The sequence below is a fragment of the Ursus arctos genome, chromosome X (assembly GCF_023065955.2).
Source record: "Ursus arctos isolate Adak ecotype North America chromosome X, UrsArc2.0, whole genome shotgun sequence".
NCBI lineage: Eukaryota > Metazoa > Chordata > Mammalia > Carnivora > Ursidae > Ursus > Ursus arctos.
In genome coordinates this window covers 86,338,502-86,358,594 of record NC_079873.1, presented here as the reverse complement: position 1 = coordinate 86,358,594, position 20,093 = coordinate 86,338,502, and the positions used below count along the sequence as shown (strand labels likewise).

At 44.0% G+C, this 20,093-nt stretch overlaps 1 protein-coding gene across 8 annotated transcripts in view; it reads left to right on the top strand.

The window, feature by feature from the left end:
- The window catches only part of CHRDL1 (chordin like 1), a 113,855-nt gene that overhangs the window by 64,835 nt on the left and 28,927 nt on the right, over positions 1 to 20,093 (top strand). For 4 of the 8 annotated variants that reach the window (XM_048213370.2, XM_026478841.4, XM_026478840.4 and 1 more), the window contains exons 5-6: positions 4,783 to 4,928; positions 6,783 to 6,876. In XM_048213370.2, the coding sequence (XP_048069327.1) occupies positions 4,783 to 4,928; positions 6,783 to 6,876 (240 nt within the window). The remainder of the gene's footprint in view (positions 1 to 4,782; positions 4,929 to 6,782; positions 6,877 to 20,093) is intronic. The other 4 variants (XM_044392087.3, XM_044392086.3, XM_048213369.2 and 1 more) reach the window with 1 other exon arrangement.

Below are 20,093 nucleotides of genomic sequence, written 5' to 3'. Positions count from 1 at the left end.
GAAGGCCAGTGCCAGGAGGGGAGAGAATGGTGTACCAAAGGAAGTGGGAAAGGACCACAGACTTCTTGGTAAAATTTGCCAGTTTCTCTGAAGAGCAAAAAACAAAACAAAACAAACTTGTGGCAAAGTTATTCATACTGAGATGTTCTGGACAATGTGTAACCTCTCACAGAAATATTGGGATTATAAAATCTGATTGCAAAAAGGCAACCGTTTACCCCAAAGGAATGGACTTCTAGTGATGACATTTTAGGCACCAGTGAGATCAAAGGAAGGGAGAGATCTTGAAAATAGGGGAGTGTTTTTCTTAGCCCCCCAGAAGTCATAGTTCTGCTACATGTGAGACCATCCCTAATGGGGGGGGCAGCATGGAAGGAAGAGTTATCTTCCCAGCACAAGTGTAGTCACGTGGCTTCGAGCTTGTCTGTTTACCCTTCAATGTCCTTGTCCCACTCCTCCTCAGAGTAGCATTCCCCTGAGGGGCCCTGAGGCCAGCTTTGCTTTGGACTGATTTTCTGCCAATGTTCGGCCAGGAACACCAACTATGTTCCAAGGATAGTTGGTTAGAAGCCCAACCACCTTGGAAAATCTAGGAAGGGAGAGGGTAGAGTACCAGGTGGCTTTCTTTGCTTGTGTGGCACCCTACATGCTGTGTTGGCCTTCTAAAGATGCAAGAGCAGATTTGAGTCCCATGTCCGATTTTTTTTTTATGAAGCAACTGCCCATTTTTATTCGATACAACTGCAGACTACAACTCACCTCTCCAACTTATTTATTTCTTATTTATTTCTGAAAGTGTGCATTCTTTACTTTGCGTTATAAATTAGGAATGTAAGGGCCTTGCTATGCCACTTTACTGTGCAGCTAGCATTTGTGTCCATGCCCATTTAATTAATTTATTTTGATGATGATTTGGGGTTTTTATGGTTTTTATCCACTACGTTTGGGGGTATACATTTTATTTTAATTCCAGTGTAGTTAACATACAGTGCTGTATTAGTTTCAGGTGTACAATCTGGTGATTCAACACTTCCATACATCCCATTCTTCGATAGAAAAATTGGAACCCAAAGGGGTAAAGTGGCTTGTGCAAGGTTACGGAGAGTGGGTACCCACGCTGGGATTTTTGACTCCATGATCCTACCTCCCAGCTAAAGAACAGTTCTTTTCTTTAGTACAAACTGTGTATGTCTAAGGCGTACAACATGCTGATTTGATATACATATGTATATATATTGAAATGATTACTAGAGTCAAGCTAATTAGCATCATCTCTTCACATAGTTACCATTTACTTTGTGGGGAGAACACCTGAAATCTGCTCCCTTAGCAAATGTCTGGGATACAACTTAGTATTATTAATTATATCATCATGCTGTACACTAGCTCTCCAGACATAGTCATCTTCTGTAACTGCAACTTTATACCCTTTGACCAACATCTCCCCATTTCCCCCAGCCCCTGGACCCTGATGACCACCGTTCTACTCTCTGCTTCTATATATTTGATGTGTTTTTAGATTTCACAAAAAGTGAGACCATGCAACTGTTTTTCTTTCTGTATCTGGCTTATTTCACTTAGCATAATGCCCTCTGGGTTCATCCATGTTGTTGCAAGTGGCTAGATGTCTTTTTTTTAGGTCAAATACTATTCCGTTGTATATATGTACCGTGGTTTCTTTGTCCACTCATTCACTGATTGACACTTAGGCTGTCTCCTTACCTTGGCTATTGTGAATAATGCTGCAGTGAGCACGGGATGCAGTAAACATGGGAGCACAGATATCTCTTCCAGGTATGGATTTCATTTCCTTTCCATCTGCCGGTGTTTGACACCCACTCTGTAAAAAGTGTACAGATTTCGAGACAGGAAAACTCTATTTCTGAGTTGGCTTTCCTGTTGAGTAGCTGGGTGACGTGGGCCAAATCTTTTAGGATATCAGTAGCCTCATTTCTGTAACTGTCTCACCACTCTATTAGGGCTATTAAAAGAATGAAATAAGAATAAATGGAAAGACATTAAGATAAATTTATAGTGTAAAACTAGCAGTAAGCATGCTCATAATTGGTTTCTTTTTCTTTGATTCTGTTTTGTCTTTCTCTCTTTTGTTTTCTCCCCATCTCCTGTTGAGATAATAGACTCTATGCCAGGCTACCCTGAAGACTGTTGCAAGAAAGACTCTCAAGGTCATGATTCCACTGGAAAACCTCACCCTGCAGTTGCTTTCCTGTTGATCCCTTGGGAGAAGGCCCATTTCAAAAATCAATCCACATTCTTCTGAGGCACAATAATTCCAACCTTCTTTTTCTTCTTTTGGCATTCCAAAGATCTGTCAACTCCTGTAAGAGTCATGGTAGATATTCTTTTGTAGGTCATCCCAGTTTTCCTTCACCACACAATACTGAGATTTGGTATAATTAGAGCCCGGCGGGTGAATGGGCCTGCCCCTGTCCTTTCTCCAATGACTTGCACTCCTGTCTTCCAGCTCCAGCTGTCTGGTTGTGTGTACTTGTGGGCAGGAGCAGGGACTTAGGGTCAACTGGTATGAGTTAAACATTCACTAGGAGCTAGGGCTTCTTCTTTTTCTTTTGTTTGAGATTTATTTATTTATTTGAGAGAGAGAGCATGCAAGTGGGGGAGAGGCAGAGGGAGGGGGCGAGAGAGAATCTCAAGCAGACTCCCCACTGAGCATGGAGCCCGACATGGGGCTCGATCTCACAACCCTAGGATCACGACCTGAGCTGAAATCAGGAGTTGGACGCTTCACCAGCAGAGCCACCCAGGCACCCCTAAGGCTTCTTCTTTTTAAGGAATTACTTTTGTATCCTGTAAGGAGTCATTAATAAGTAGTTAACACCCAAGGAGTGAGTTACTCAGAAATTGCAGCTAGATCAACTTATATAGCAAAGTATAGAATTGAGTTAGTTATGCACATCGCTGAAGCCAAAGTAAGTGTGATATCAAGTTTCCTGGGTATTGTAGACTAAAACATTCTAGAGGGACAACACAGCCTTCATGTTCCATTGGCCTTGGTTTTTAAATTAAATGGTCCCTTCCTTGTTATAGGTTTGATGTGATTAACACCCTCCTTGATCATGGCTAGGATGGAAGAGTCTAGAATCAGTCAGACATCAGTTCAGATGTTGGTGCTACCATAACTCGCAAATTGTGTGATCTGGGGCAAGACAGTTTCTTAAGCCTTAGTTTCCCCATCGGCAAAATGGGCATAATTGTGTCCATTTCAGAATGTTATTAGTAAAAGCCAAAGCAATCACGTATGGAAAAGCATTCATCATAGTGCTTAGCATGTTGATAAGGGCTCAGTAAATGTTAGCTATTATTATTATTATTATTATTACCATTAGCCTTTATCATTTTCACCTACATCCTAAGAATAATTTCATTCTATTTTTTAAACAGTTGTATTGAGGTATACTTAATCCGTAAGATGGACTCATTTGCATTATAAGGGTGATGGGAAAGAAAGGATGGTCTAACTGTCTAAGCCTTCCCCTAACGAAACACACAACTCCCCTGATTTCTCTTCTTCCACTGTTCTACAGAGGTCACTTTCCAAGCCCCGTCTATGTTTATCGTTAATTTGTACATCAGTGGTGAGTTTAATCTGGGGGCTTGTTCATCGTTGGGGGTGTGTGTGTGAGTGTGTGAGTGTGTGCATGCATGTGTGTACACCAGGCATTTTAAGGAAACCCAGTAAAGAGACATCTTGAGACCATTCATTAGAGTCAGCTCACCAAGTGCACTGGTGCACCGATTTTTGCTACGTGACAACCCTGCATTAGACGCCACAGAGAAGAGAGACCCTGTAACGCAGAGGCCTAGTCCTTAGAAAGCAGTACATACACACGTGTACATAGGTTGACAGAAAGAAGATGAAGTTGGGGATCATCACTTACTACATCCGGGACTTCAGAAAAGTCAACCTCAGAGGCTTGTTACCCTCAAGCAAAAGATGAAGTCAAAGATCTGCCTTACTTGGTTGATAGGGTTGTTATGAGGCTCCCCTGTAATAACGTATGTGAAATCTCTTCATGAACTGTTGGCTAGGTGACTGTAAGTCACAAATGGGAGTTCAGTAACATTCAGATGCCGGATTGTGTGTTTCAGAAATCACATGTCTGGAGAGGGCTGGATCGTGGGCTGGAGCTGTTAGAGAATGCTTCATAGAGGAAAAGGGGCTTTTCCTGAGCCTTCAAAATCAGACAGGACTTCAGCAGGTGGAAAAGAGTGGGAGGAGGGGGGTGATCTTGGTGGCGGAATCAAAAATAAGTACTTTGTGCGTCAACTATATTTCATTAAGAAAAAAAGCAAGGACTCCAGAGGCCAGAATAAGCACAGAAGCACATGCCAAGTGATACGAAACATGGGAGGGGGTAAAGTTAGCAAGGTAGTTAAAATAGACGGTTCCTCTTCTGAAAGGTCTCCCTCCTTCCGGGCAAGTTAACATGTTATTTGCCTGGTCTCTTAGTTCTGTGAAGGTAGGGGCCTTGTCCTTCTCTGATTTCTCTCTAGTGCCCATCACAGTACGTGACACATAGTAGGCGCTCAATAAATGCTCAACAGATGAAAGAATAGATGAATGGTCATGTCCATTGCCATTCTGGTCTGGTTACTTTAATATTATCTAAAGTCATCAGCCACTGAATCAGGGATTATCTTTTAACTCCCTCTACGTGGTACAGCCCCATCTGCTGTCAGGATTTATGAAATTCTTTGCAGTGATGTCAATGTTCGGTATGGTTTTTCTCCACCCTGTCCCAGAAGACTCCCTACCCCCGGCGAACAATAAGGTGACCAGCAAGTCGTGTGAGTACAACGGGACCACTTACCAACACGGTGAGCTGTTCGTGGCTGAAGGGCTCTTTCAGAACCGGCAACCCAATCAGTGTAGCCAGTGCAGCTGTTCGGTAAGACCTGGTGTCTGCATGTCCCTGCTGGCCCTACCCCAACACCAGAGCTTCTCCTGTGCTTACACCTTTACTTGGAGCCACACTTCAAGGTGTTTGGAAGGAAGATGAATTGCATTTATTTTTTTTCAAAGATTTATTTATTTGAGAGAGAGAGAGAGAGTGCGCATGCAAGCGGGAGGAGGGGCAGAGGGAGAGAGGGAATCTTCAGCAGACTCCCCGCTGAGCGTGGAGCCTGACACGGGGCTCGATCTCATGACCCATGAGATCATGACCCAAGCTGAAAGCAAGAGTTGGACACTCAAGTGACAGAGCCACCCAGGACACCCCAAGATGAATTGCATTTAAATCCTAACCCTCCCTGTCAATCCAGACTCCCTGATTTTCATGAACCCTGAATAACCCTGACCTATGTTTATGAAATCAGACACAGTCATATCCTGGCCCTTATTAAAGCTTTAGGACTGTTTAAATGGACGAACATGAGCTGATGGTCTTGATCTGTCCTCCTTTTTATAGCAGTCATCCCAGCAAAGCCTTCCTCAGAAGGACTCAACTATTTGAAACCTTGGGGATGCTATGGGCAGAAAAGCCATCGGCACCATCTAAGGCCACTCAGTCCAATTCACAAGAAAATGGGGCTATCTCTTGGTTCCCATCTCTGATGTATTCTCCCAGCCAGTTTGCCCCTGATGCCCTGCGGTGAGAAAATATGATTATTCCTCTGACATTACTTGTCAGAAGAACCGTATATACCTTAGGAATAAAGTATATTGATTATATCTTCATGGAATTGTGCAGTCCAGAGAATGTAAGAGGTAGAACCAGAAAATGGAAGAAAATGGCTGTTTCAACTGAAGTGTGAGAGAATGAAGTTCGATGTAGGAACATTTTTGCCTGTAAGGGCATTTAAACACTGGATTGCCGAGGGAAGTTCTAGAATCTCTTCCCTTAGGGACTTCTGGTAAAAATATGGTATCTCGGTAGTTTGGGAGAATTTGGTTGTGGCCTTCCCTTCCTAATGACTTTTTAGGGACCCTGCTAGTTCCAGAATAATATGCTTCTAAGAACAAGGTTTAGGGGCGCCTGGGTGGCTCAGTCGGTGAAGTGTCTGCGTTTGGCTCAGGTCATGATCTCAGGGTCCTGGGATCGAGCCCCGTGTTGGGCTTCCTGCTCAGCAGGGTGTCTGCTTCTTCCTCTCCTTCTGCCTCTCTCCCTGCTGGTGCTCTCTCTCTCTCTCAAATAAATGAATAAATTATTTTTTTAAAAAAGGACAAGGTTTAAGGAATGTTTATAACCTAAAACTTTAGGGAGTGGAAACTATGCAAAGACACACATAGCAGGTAAATTTGCTCCCCTCCCTTGTGCTGAATGGAACTGTCCATCCAGATGATTTGTGTCGTTTTGTATTACCCCAGAGAGCTCGTCTCCCTGGTTTGGAGTATTACGAAAGGTGGCTCTCGTGCAAATCTGTATTCCCTGAAATCCCAAAATCCAGCTGGGTATGACGGGGACCATGGGATACAATGAACAGAAAAGAGGGGAGTAGGACCATATTTGGGGGTTTGGCAGGCTGATGGCGGCCCTTACACGGACTGCTTTGTACCATCTTAGACCAGGAGGCCCAACAAGGAGGGCCAACTCTTCAGTATCGTAGTCTCTGGCATGGAGAAATAGTAAACAAAAAAACAAAGCATAATGACATTTAGGAAGTATCTAGAACGAACCATGGGAGAACACTGGGAAGGAGTGGCATGTTTTGAGTCTGTATTCAGCTCAGGGCCCGAGCTAAGAAGGAGCCTTTATGCTTATTCCCAGGTCCTCCTAACCTTCAATTCTGTTTCTCCTTGGCAGGAGGGGAATGTGTACTGCGGTCTCAAGACTTGTCCCAAGTTAACCTGTGCATTCCCAGTCTCTGTTCCGGATTCCTGTTGCCAGGTGTGCAGAGGTATGTGTCCCATAGCCTGCGACAGAGGGGTGCTGCTGTCCTGGATAGCAGCACTTAGAGGAGAGGAAGTGCCTGGCCGGTGTCATAAGCAAGGGAATTTTCTTTTTTTTTTTTTTTAAAGATTTTATTTATTTATTTGACAGAGATAGAGACAGCCAGTGAGAGAGGGAACACAAGCAGGGGGAGTGGGAGAGGAAGAAGCAGGCTCATAGCAGAGGAGCCTGATGTGGGGCTCGATCCCAGAACGCCGGGATCACGCCCTGAGCCGAAGGCAGACGCTTAACCGCTGTGCCACCCAGGCGCCCCAGCAAGGGAATTTTCTACGGTGACCTCAGTTTTTACCCGGGGTGGGGGAGAGGGCTGTCCCTTCACAAAAGGGAGGAAGGAAACACTGATTTTAAGGGCCACCACCTGAAAGGAACTGCCCCCGCATGTGGCAGGAAAGAAAGAGTGAGCGTCAGCGACTGAGAAAGTGAGTGTCTATGTTGCTTCTCCCTTAGTCCCTTCTAGCCAGCCCTCGGTGTTACTGTATTGTGAAACACAGGCCATTTCCACACACAGCCTTAACAGGAAGAATGGGCCTTGCAAAGCCCTGACATGACCATTTTGGAGACCATGCAGGGCATTTAGGTAGATTCTTTAAAGCCCCGCAGTCAGATGGTGACAAACCCAGGAAAAGCAAAATGGAAGGCAGAAGGCATCGTCTTCTCAAATTATAGCCAAAATGGCATCGGTGTCTTTTCAAGCCAGTGTTTTCTCATTTGGTTTCCATTGTCTTTGCTAATGGTGCCATTTTTTTCCCTCTAAGATCAAGCATAATCACCTTTCATTTCTCCTTTATTGCCTCTTCTCAAATTACTAAATCTATCAGCTGTCTTCTATATACCTCTCCTTTCTAGCTTGACCTGTAGCAGAATTCTAATTTTGTCTTCTTTCCTTCCATGCGATCAACATATTTGTTGAGCATCTACTATAAGCTCAGCCCTATGCTAGAAGCTAGATACATATTGGTAAGTAGAGAAAACATACAGGGCACTGCTAGACTACATAACATCTTTATGCAAGTTACAAAGAGAATCCCTTTTACTTAAGATATTTCACTGCCATTTGCCAGAAAATCCTTGTGAACGCACCCCATTCAGTGCAACACATTTGTGCAGTACACACCCTCTACAACCATACGTGGCATACATAGCAGCAAAGATTGATTCTTTGGTCTCATGGAACTCACATTCTACCAGAGAAGACCAATGATAAGCAAACAAGTAAATAAAAATTGAAACAATGTAAGCACTATGAAGAAAATAAACAAGACGCAGATAGAAAATAAGAGGGGATAGATAGCATTTAGACTGAGCAGTTGGGAAGGTGACATTTACGCTCAGACTTGAAAGATGAAAAAGAGCCACCCATGCAAAGCTCCTGGGGGGAAAGCGTTACAGGAAGAAAGAAAAGAAAATTCAGGGCCCTCAGGCAAGGAAGAGCTCAGAGCATTCGGGGCATCTGAGTATCAGTGTAGCTGGACTGTAGTGATTGTAGTCAACACTGGCTGGAGGTGAGGCTGGAGAAGTGAACAGGGGTCAGACCACATAGGACTTTCGAGGCCTTGGGATAGAGTTTGTATTTCAGTTTCTAAGTACCTTGGGAAGCCACTGGAAGTTTGTGAGCAGGGCATGACACGAACCAGTGGATGTCTTAAAAGATCTCATTGGCTGTTGTGTCCACACTAGATTGGAGGGAGGCAGCAAAACAAGGGGAGAGGCCAGGAAGAATGTGAGTGCAGTAGCCTGTGTCATGTGAGAGGGCAGGTGCCTGGTTTGGGGACACAGTAGGGAGTAGTGGTTCAGACTGGAGCCTCTGGAACCAGGCTGCCTCGGCTCTAAGCCCAGTCCTGCTACTTTCTAGCTGGATAATTATGAGCAGTGCATTCAACCTTTCTAGCAAGCTTTAAAGGGAAGATGATGTTAGCACCTACTCCCAAGTGCTTATGAGGTTTAACTGAGATCATGCAGGAAGAGGACCTAGCACCACGTCTCACATAGCGTGAGGACTTGAGAATGAGACACAGAGCGATCTGAAATCTATTCAGAACATTGCTTCTTGACCATGGGTGCTTATTGGAATTCCCTTGATAGATTTATGTCCAGGCTGGGGGTGGAGGGTGGGGGAGGTGATTCCAATATGTAGCCAAAGTTGAGAACCACTGAGTTAGAGAGAAAATATGATTAAGATTTGCTGATAGGGGATGGGTAGTTGACTCCTATACATTACTGCTATCTTGCAAATGATAGCCTTAACCATACCACACCTCTACCCAGAAGTCTTTGTGCTGGGGCACCTGGCTGGCTCAGTCACTAGAACATGGGACTCCTGATCTCGGGGTCGTGAGTTCAAGCCCCACATTGGGTGTAGAGCTTACTTTTATTTATTTATTTTTTAAATAATGTTATGTTAGTCACCATAGAGTACTTCATTAGTTTTTGATGTAGTGCTCCATGAGTCATTGTTTGCATATAACACCCAGTGCTCCTTGTGATACGTGCCCTCCTTATTACCCATCACCAGGCTAACCTATTCCCCCACCCCCCTCCCCTCTGAAGCCATCAGTTTGTTTCCCGGGGTCCATAGTCTTTCATGGTTCGTTTCCCCCTCTGATTCCCCCCGCTTCATTTTTCCCTTCCTTCTTCTGATGTCCTCCATGCTATTCCTTATGTTCCACGTATAAGTGAAACCATGTGATAATCATCTTTTTCTGCTTGACTTATTTCACTTAGCATAATCCCCTCCATGTCGATGCAAATGGTGGGTATTCATCCTTCCTGATGGCTGAGTAATATTCCATTGTATATATGAATCACATCTTCTTTATCCATTCGTCTGTTGAAGGGCATCTCGGCTCCTTCCACAGTTTGGCTATTGAGGACCTTGCTGCTATGAACATTGGGGTGCATGTTCCCCTTCTTTTCACTGTCTGTATCTTTGGGGTAAATACTGAGTAGTGCAACTGTTGGGTTATAGGATAGCTCTATTTTTAACATCTTGAGGAACCTCCATACTGTTTTCCAGAGTGGCTGCACCAGTTTGCATTCCCACCAACAGTGTAAGAGGGTTCCCCTTTCTCCACATCCTCTCCAACATTTGTTGTTTCCTGCCTTGTTAATTTTTGTCATTCTAACTGGTGTAAGGTGGTATCTCAATGTGGTTTTTATTTGAATTTCCATGATGGCTAATGATGTTGAACATTTATCATATGTCTGTTAGCCATTCGTATGTCTTCTTTGGAGAAGTGTTCATTCATGTCTTCTGCCCATTTTTTAACTTGATTGTTTTTTGGGTGTTGAGTTTGAGTTCTTTATAGATCTTGGATACCAGCCCTTTATCCGTAATGTCATTTGCAAATATCTTCTCCCATTCTGTGCGTTGCCTCTTTGTTTTGTTGACTGTTTCCTTTGCTGTGCAGAAGCTTTTTATCTTGATGAAGTCCCAAAAGTTCATTTTTGCTTTTGTTTCCCTTGTCTTTGCGGACATGTCTTGAAAGAAGTTGCTGTGGCTGATGTCAAAGAGGTTACTGCCTATGTTCTCCTCTGGATTTTGATGCATTCCTGTCTGACATTGAGGTCTTTCATCCATTTAGAGTTTATCTTTGTGTATAGTGTAAGAGAATAGTTGAGTTTCATTCTTCTGTACATAGCTGTCCAATTTTCCCAGCACCATTTATTGAAGAGACTGTCTTTTTTCAAAACATTGGATGTTTTTTCTGCTTTTTCGAAGATTAGTGGACCATAGAGTTGAGGGTCCATATCTGGGCTCTCTATTCTGTTCCATTGATCTATGTGTCTGTTTTTGTGCCAGTACCACGCTGTCTTGGTGATCACAGCTTTGTAATATAGCTTGAAATCAGGCAATGTGACGTCCCCAGCTTTGTTTTTCTCTTTCAACATTTCCTTGGCGATTCGGCGTCTTTTCCGGTTCCATACAAATTTAAGGATTGTTTGTTCCAGCTCATTGGTATTTTGATTGGGATGGCATTGAAAGTATAGATTGCTCTGGGTAGCATAGACATTTTAACAATGTTTATTCTTCTGATCCATGAGCATGGAATGTTTTTCCATCTTTTTGTATCTTCTTCAATTTCTTTCATAAGTGTTCTGTAGTTTCTAGAGTATAGATCATTTACCTCTTTGTTTAGGTTTATTCCAAGGTATCTTACGGGTTTTTGGTGCTATTGTAAATGGAATCGATTCCCTAATTTCTCTTTCTACAGTTACATTGTTAGTGTGTAGAAAAGCAACTGATTTCTGTGCATTGATTTTGTATCCTGCCACATTGCTGAATTGCTGTATGAGCTCTAGTAATTTAAGGGTGAAGTCTTTGGGTTTTCCACATAAAGTATCATGTCATCTGTGAAGAGAGTTTTACTTCTTTGCCAGTTTGAATATCTTTTATTTCTTTTTGTTGTCTGATTGCTGATGCTAAGACTTCTAGTACTATGTTGAACAATAGTGGCGAGAGTGGACATCTGAGAGCTTTTCCCCATTGAGAATGATATTTGCTGTGGGCTTTTCATAGATGTTTTTTATGAAATTGAGGAACGTTCCCTCTATCCCTACACTCTGAAGAGTTTTAATCAGGAAAGGATGCTGTATTTTGTCAAATGCTTTTTCTGCATCAGTTGAAAGGATCATATGGTTCTTGTCTCTTCTGTTATTAATGTGTTCTATCACATTGATTGATTTGTGAATGTTGAACTTGAATCCCCGGAATAAATCCCACCTGGTCGTGATGGATAATCCTTTTAATGTACTGTTGGATCCTGTTGGCTAGAATCTCATTGAGAATTTCGGCGTCCATATTCATTGGGGATATTAGTCTGTAATTCTCGTTTTTGATGGGGTTTTGGCCTGGTTTTGGGATCAAGGTAATGCTGGCCTCAGAGAATGAGTTTGGAAGTTTTCCTTCTGTTTTTATTTTTTGAAACAGCATCAGGAGAATAGGTATTCTTTCTTTTTTAAATGTTTGGTAGAATTCCCCTGGGAATCCATCGGGCCCAGGACTCTTGTTTTTTGGGAGGTTTTTGATCACTGCTTCAATTTTGTTACTGGTTATTGGTTTATTCAGATTGTCAATTTCTTCCTGTTTCAGTCTTGGTAGTTTGTGGGTTTCCAGGAAAGCATCCATTTCTTCCAGGTTGCTTAATTTATTGGCATATAGTTGCTGATAATAATTTCTAATAATTGTTTCTATTTCCTTAGTGTTAGTCGTGATTTCTCCCCTTTCATTCATTATTTTATTGATTTAGGTCCTTTCTCTTTTCTTTTGGATTCTTTATGATTTCTCTTCTCCTGCCTGGCTTAGGTTTTATTTGTTGTTCTTTCCCCAGGTACTTAGGGTGTAAGGTTAGCTTACTTTAAAAAAAATGTATTTGTGCTGACATATATTGTACTTACTCATGCCAGTCAGTTGTTTTTTTTTGTTGTTGTTTGTTTTTTGGGGATTTTTTTTTGAGAGAGAGAGAGTGTGTGAGCATGTGAGCAGGGAGGGGGGTGATGGGGAGGTGTGGGGGGGGAGAGAGAATCCCAAGCAGGCTCACACTCAGCATGGAGCCCAACGTGGGGCTCGATCTCATGACCCTGAGATCATGACCTGAGCTGAAATCAAGAGTTGGCTGCTTAACCGACTGAGCCACCCAGGCGCCCTGCCAGTCGTAGTTCTAAACACTTTATCGACATGAACTCAATTACTCCCATGATGAACCTGTGTGGTGAGTATAATGAGTATTTCCATTTTATGGGTGATGAAACTGAGACGGAGAGAGGTTAACAGCCTTGTCCAAGGTTATGTAGCTAGTGAGTCCAGACTCCAGGCTCTTCCCCACTTAACTCTGCCGCTAAAAAGAATGGCTCCCTGTTGCCAGGAATACACATCAATCCCCTGCCTCAGACAGTGAAGGTCTTCCATGCTGTAGCTCCAACTTACCTTTCTAGGCCTGCATTCTTCCATTCACGCACCTCAGCATCCACTCCCAGTGTCCCAGTGCTCTCTTACATTTGTGCCTTCGCTCTCCACCCTCAAGATTTCTCCAACTAAAGTGCACTTCAGAATCACTTGTAGAACTTTCAGAGCCTCAGAAAACGATTGCAAGATTGTGATTCGATGGCTTTGGGGTGGAGTCCCGGGATGTGCATGTTGGTAGGCCCCATTGTCCACTCAGAGGCAGGTGGTCCGTAGACTCTGCTTTGAGAACCCATTCCTGAGACAGTGCAGATGACTGGAGGCAGCCCCAAACAATGGTTTCCGTTTGAGTTTAGTGCACTTACATTGAGCATATTAAAAGTCTGAAACCTGAAAGCAATAGAAAAGTGACAGATGTCACTCTGTCAGAGCAACTACTTCCAACCATACGGCAACCAACTTTGGGGTGAATGAGTGACAGCCATTTCATGATAAGGAACTGGGAGGTCAAGGGAACAAAATGGCTGCCTAGGTAAGAACTGCACAGGTACAGCAAGCTCTTAGAGGAGGGGACATTGCCTCTTTCTGGAAAAATCCTTTCCTTTCCATCTCTGCCTGTGGAAATCCTACAGGTTTCTCAAGACGTAGCTCAAACACGGCGTCGTCAGATTCTGACACAGGCAGTCCTCTAGTCACATTACGAGAACTACTAGATGGAAGACCTTTCTCTCTTCTCTGCCTTCCCACTGCCATCCCTCATTTCTCCACCCCGAATTCCTGCTTATCCTGCTTATCCAAAGGCCAGCCCAGCTGCCACCTCCTCCATGAAGCATTTTGTTTTTTAAACCCTGTAAGTTAGGAGTAAATCTCCCTCCTTTCTGAGACTCCTCAGCCCTTACTGGGTGCACTCCAGTAGCATTAATACTTTGTTGCTTTTTGGTTTTTATTATGTGTTCTGATGTCTTATCCTCCTTACCAATTCTGAGCTTTTTAAGGCAGGAGCTATTTCTGGTTCGTCTTTTGTTCCCCCTCCCTGCTCTAGGTACAGAGTAGGTGCTCTTCGGATGAGTGCACACTAGCTTGGAAATACTGCCAAAGTTATAGTTTGAATTAGATGCAACTAACATATATCACTGCTGTGTCTTCTGCCTCTGAATTACTGATGGACTGTGGTAGGGGTGGTGCTGGCTATACACTGGTTCACGGTCAGTAGGAAATTACCTGGTGTCATTTCTGATCCCCAGGTTGTTTTCCCTTCCCCATTGCACTTCAAGACACTATAAGTAGTATTTCTTTTAGGAGGAAATGACCTTGGGGCACTTGGGTGGTTCAGTGGGTTAAGCATCTGCCTTCGGCTCAGGTCATGATCCCAGGGTCCTGGGATCGAGTTCCACATCGGGCTCCCTGCTCAGCGGGGAGCCTCCTTCTCCCTCTCCCTCTCCTTCTGCCTGCTACTCCCCCTGCTTGTGCTCTCTCTCTCTCTCTGTCAAATAAGTAAATAAAATCTAAGAAAGAAAGAAAGAAAGAAAGAAAGAAAGAAAGAAAGAAAGAAAGAAAAGAAAGAAAGAAACTTACTTTGTTGTGAATACCTCACAAGTCAGTGTGGATTTAGTCACAGCTTGGTTTGGTTTGTGCTCTAAGAAGACCCTGGATCTTTCTCTCCTGCTTTCTCACAGTGCGTGTGTCTGTACATCAGTACAGCTATGACATTTAAGCCAGAAAAGACGGGTATTTTGTTCCTCATCTCCCTACCCATCTTTGCCCCAACTTCATTTGAGTCTGCTCTGAAGGGAAGAGAGTCCGTACGGAGCAGAGCTGTACACAGGGTTGCTCACATAACCCGCCAGTTGCTATAACCCAGTTGTCGGGCTGAGATTGTTTTGTTTGTGGAAAAGGATATGGTGAGAAATGTAAACTGAAGAACAACTCATAAGAGAAAGGAAACTGCCCGAAGACATGTTATTGCCTCTGAGAGACGGTGTGGGGCAGCGGACATAGGGTCGGAAGCTAGAAGGACTCAGATCTGATGTTACGGAGCTTCTGACTACTCGTGATGTTACCTTGGGTGACATAGAACCATAGAACCTCTTTTTTTTTTTTTTTCGGCTCTGAAAATGGGGATTATAATACCTATCCCCCATGGAAAGGTTGTAAAAATTAACCGAGATGATGTGGAGAGCTAGGGGAAAGCCTTACACAGTTCTTGCTTCATATGAGGCAATTATTATATTTCATATAATAGTGTTGTATTTAATAGCCCAGGGTTAAGTACGATTGCACCCTCTCCTCTATGTCTGATAGTCTTGCCTTTTTTCTTTACTTAATCGCCGCAAATAGAACATCATTTCTAGTCCCTCTTGTGGTAACAGATCCTGGGACTCACCATCTTCTCGACGCTACTCCTGTCACAATTTAAATGTCTTTCCTTTTATCATGTCCTCAAAAGCAACACATAAAAGCGAGCTCTGACTGATCATGCACTTTCCCTTCACACACCTGCCAACTCCTTTCTCCGCCATGTCTCCTCCAGCCTAAATAAACCCTTCTCTTGCATCTTTCCCTACGAAGGCTCCATCCTCCACTTTCATAAAATGGATGCTTTTCTCTCTGCCTCTAATTTCTTTACATCTTTCAGTTGTGTAGAATGTGATTGAATCTCCTTTGAAGTGCTAATTTTGGAAGCACCTCGTTATTTTTTTTCCTGCCGAAACGATGTTTTTACAAAGGTCTATCTCGCATAAGCATATTACTCATACAGCAGGGAATGCAGACACACTTCTGCCCTATGCTGACCACCCTAATTGCAGGCAAAATACTGCAGAAGAAATAACCTTTTGAGTGCTGAACTTGCAGATGTTCATATAAAGAGTCCCATTGAAACAGGCTCTCTGCACCGTCCCCAGACACGGGTGCATGCCTCTCTTCCCAGGTCACATGGCAATCTTAGCCACGGACTGGATCTCATCCCCAGCCTCAGGGATTTAGACCTGTCCTCAAGGCTGGGCTGGTCAGGGGGCATGTCATTGCTGGCACTTTGGCAAACCTCATCTGGACTGGAAGTGGTGTGCAAACAGCCACTGGAACCTGAAGGGAAACTTGATCAGAAGAAAAATCTCGTACAACCTCTGCATTCTGGGCAGGCAGGCCTCAAACCCAAACCTACCCCCAGCTTCCCTCTACCGCTTATCGTTTCTGCTTCCTGTCTCCCGCCTATCTTGCCAAAGCAAAGGGGAAGGCGATGTACTTGGACTCTAGACGAGGGAGAGGTTTTGGGGGTAGGCTCTTGGCTGTATTGAGAGCCAAACCTGTGTAGACAATGTACATATGCAGCACTTACTCTGCCAGGCAGTGGTCTAAGCACTTACGTGCATAGTACCTCATTTAATCCTCCCAACAAAGTTAGAACGATCATTAGCCCCATTTTACGGATGAGGAGACTGAGGCAAGGAAGTTAACGCAATTGGCCCAAGGATACTTGGCAGTAAGTGGCGGAACTAGAATTTGAACCTTGTCAGCGTGGCTCTAGAGTCCCAAGCCCTTACACTCCCTGGTGGGAGCCATTCATGCGAGCATGACAACGGACCTGTCCTAGTGCAAGGGAGTAGAGGGGGAGAGAGAATGTGGGTGACGCCTTGGCACAGGCAGATAATCCTAGAAGAGTAACCACACTGCCCAGCTCTTCCCGTCACGGCCTCAACCTACCCACTCGCAACCACAGGGGAGTACCTTTGTTCCACCGCTCTCTCTTTATAGGCTGAAAGAATGGAAATATCTACCTTCTTTCCCCCGGCAGACATTTCTGGAGCAATCACCAAGTACCTAGCGCCATGCTGGTGGTGGAGATACAGTGGTGAACGAAAAGAACAAGGGGTCTGCCCTCGCGGAGTGTAGTGGGGAAGAGTAGATATGAAATGACAACTGTGCCACGTTCTACAAGGAAAGCGGTTGGAAAAGCCAGTAATGAAGTGGGGTCGACCTCATGAGGGAGGTGAACATAGACTCCTAGGACTGTCTCGCCAGCCTCAACGTACACCACGTTCCTCTTGGCTCCCAGCACCTCAGGGCAAGGAAGGAGGCACACAAGTTAGGGGCATAGCTAATGGCAGTTTTACACTCCCAGGATCCCTGACTTCTGATCTCCCCTTGAAAGTGGCCACCTCGGGCTGTAGGAGTATCTGTAACTGTTCGTCCGCCATTGTACGTGTGCATACTACTCTAGACCAGGCTTCTCTTTTTACGGAACTACTTGATCGTGCTGGTCAGTGCCTAACAGGTCTTACCACATTATCCAATGTCTTCAGATTGTTTTTAAGGCGCTCTATAAAGCAAGCTGACCTTTCCTTAAGCTACTACTCATCCTCGTTTCTCTGACACCAACCCACACACACTTTCTACTCCAGGCTGGCTGCTCTCTTTGTCCGAAAATATGCCACGTTCCTTCCCACTTTCACTCCTGTTATGTGCCTCTCTTACCTCCTACTCTCCACAAGCTTGGAATAGCTTCCCTCTTCTGTTCTACGGATTACGATCCTACCCATCTTTCAAGAGCCCAGCCTGAGTCACACTGCTTCTAAAGAGCCCAACATAATTCTAGTCCTCCTTGAGCTCCTTCTTGGACCACTTTCAGGGCTTAGTCTGGCTCATAGAGTCTAGCATTTAACATATTTTCTTGTACTGTTCATCGTTTCATGGGTCTTGTCTCCTTAACTGGGAAAGGAACACCTTCTTCCTCTGTGTCCCCTAGCATAGAATCAAGCATATCTTGTGGATTTATTTTAAAAAAAAAGAGCTGCAGCTATGAAAAGCTCTTGACAGCACTCCACACGCAGCCCAGGGAGGCAGGAGAGTTGACTGAACTCCCAAAATACTCAACCCAAGCTCATTTAGCCAACACATTTGCCAAGACCCAAAGGAGAAAATCGAATCTCTTATGAAATTGAGCTATTTCTATGAACTTCCACAAGGTAACTGAAAACTGGAAGCAACTGTTTAAAAGCAGTTTCTCAGTACTCAAGACAAGTGCCATTTTACCTAAGACTCTTGATTTCTCTTTCCAATAAAACAGCAAAATTACACCCAAGATGGATCTTGGCTGGAACTCAGAGATCTTGAGGGAATTGATTCACAAGATAGTTCATTTTTTTTAACATCATAAAAATCTACCCAAGTTTTCAAAGTTCTCAAAATCAAACAAAACTGGAGAAAATAACAGCACCTCCAACTCTAGATGCTAGCCTATCGGTCTAGCGTTGATTTTGGTTTTGTCCACATTTTCTGCAGAAACACTACCACCGCTGGGTCATAATGATAGGGAAGGAAACATCGTTAATGAGACACACTTCTCAAAAAAAAAAATGAACTCCATAGTTTATGGTTTTTGAGTTGACTCTTGTTTTTTGGGAGGTTTTTGATCACTGCTTCAATTATTCACTGGTAATTGGTCTATTCAGATTGTCAAAATGTGCTGAAACACTCTGATCTTTTCAGAGTGACAGAAGAGTCTGACCACCATTAGTAGGCCCTGTTCTCAAGTGAACCATTCATGTTCATGAAGATGGAACCATAGAGAGCTATCCTACCTTTGGCTTTCCTCTCTTCTTCTAAAGCCCCACCAGAAGCTTTCTTTTTCCATGAAAACTTTCCAGCTTGCTTTTGTTCTCTCTCCATCCTCTGCACTCAGAATTCATCCTCACATGTGTGCTGACACTCCCACCCCTCTGTGGCCATCATGTTCCTTCTTGACATATCTCTTATGTCTAGGATATTTCTTCTTAGAAATCCCTTCAGACTGCCAATGAGACGGCATTGACTTTCCTACTGAGTTTAACAAATGAGTAGCCCTGATTCCTAATTGGCCATGTGGAGAAAATGCCCACATCCTGCTCTGGGATTGGACGGGTTTTCATGTGTATAGGTGTCTGGTTCTACAATAGAAATAAGGAATTCCCAGCAAACCATATCAGAGCAAATATTTCTTCACAGGTTAAAGCCACTCTTTCTTCAGCCTTGTCCTTCTAACTAGTCCAAGGGATGCCACGACTGCCCAGAAACACACCACCGCCTGTGTCCATTATTCTCATTGGAATGGTCTTCATGAGCCTAAACCCTGGTATTTCTAGAATTGGTCTGATTTGTCGGCTGGCAGCATAAACAGAGGCAAAAGAAACGTGAATATGAGGAGCAATGTCAGGCAGGGGAAGTCGTATTTGAATATTACCTACGTTACAACTATAAGAACTTACCAAGTCCAAGTCTGCATAGCCCAGGCAAAGCGGACAGTGGATACCAGGATCCAGTTACTCAAGCAAATTGCTGGAATGACTACATCCACTTACACCTTGGCTTTAGCCATTAAAACCAGCCTCATGTCCCTGACTCCCAGTCCTTTTTGGAGGTAGGGCCAGGGAGCTAATGTGGTATTTGTGGATCGAAGGACCTTGAACTGACTGCTTTCCATTCATTCCCAGGTTGACCATCAGTAAACATTGCGAGATCTCTGAGCTTTCCTTCTCCATCGGCTTGTTATTTTCTGTGTATGGATGTGGGCGCTCAGGACTCTTTATCTGGGTACTTGGACTTTGATCACTCCATGTTAGGACAATAAAATTGCGCTCTCTCCCAATGAAGCAGATATCTGTCCTCTTCAGCCTCATTTTAAGCCAGGAGAGAATAAGGGATTTCATTAAAACTCAAACGCCTCTTTGACAAAGAGGAAAATAAGGAGACGGCTAGCGTAATGATGAAAGAATCTCAGCCAGTTCAGAAGGAATGAGCTGAAAGCATCCCTGTGGCCATTTTTTTTCCACATCCAGGATCCTGGCTTTCAAAATGGAATCATTAAGAAATGAAAGGATTCCCTTTCCTACGTGCAGGCATAAATGTTTTTCTTACTGCTAGGCTTCATTTGTTTGTTTAATCCAGAGCCTTTCCTTGTTAGATACCTCGCACACTCATAGGAGTCCTTAGCTTGGATTTTCCCCAGGGGTAAGCTACTCCTGAGGATAAGGAGGAAGAAGCGGAGGGAAAGGATGGGAAGAAGACGGAGGATAACACTTGGTGGGCCAGGCCCTGTTCTAAGCTCTTGGCGCACACTAATCCATTTCATCCCCACCACCCTCCGGGCTAGGTTGTATTGTCTCCATTTTAGCAATAAGGAAACTGAAGCTCAGAGAGGTTCATCACTTGCCCAAAGTCACACAGGCAAGAAGGAGCAGAGCCAGGGTTTGGACCCAGGCTGTCTGGCTGGCATGGGCTGTTCTCTTAGC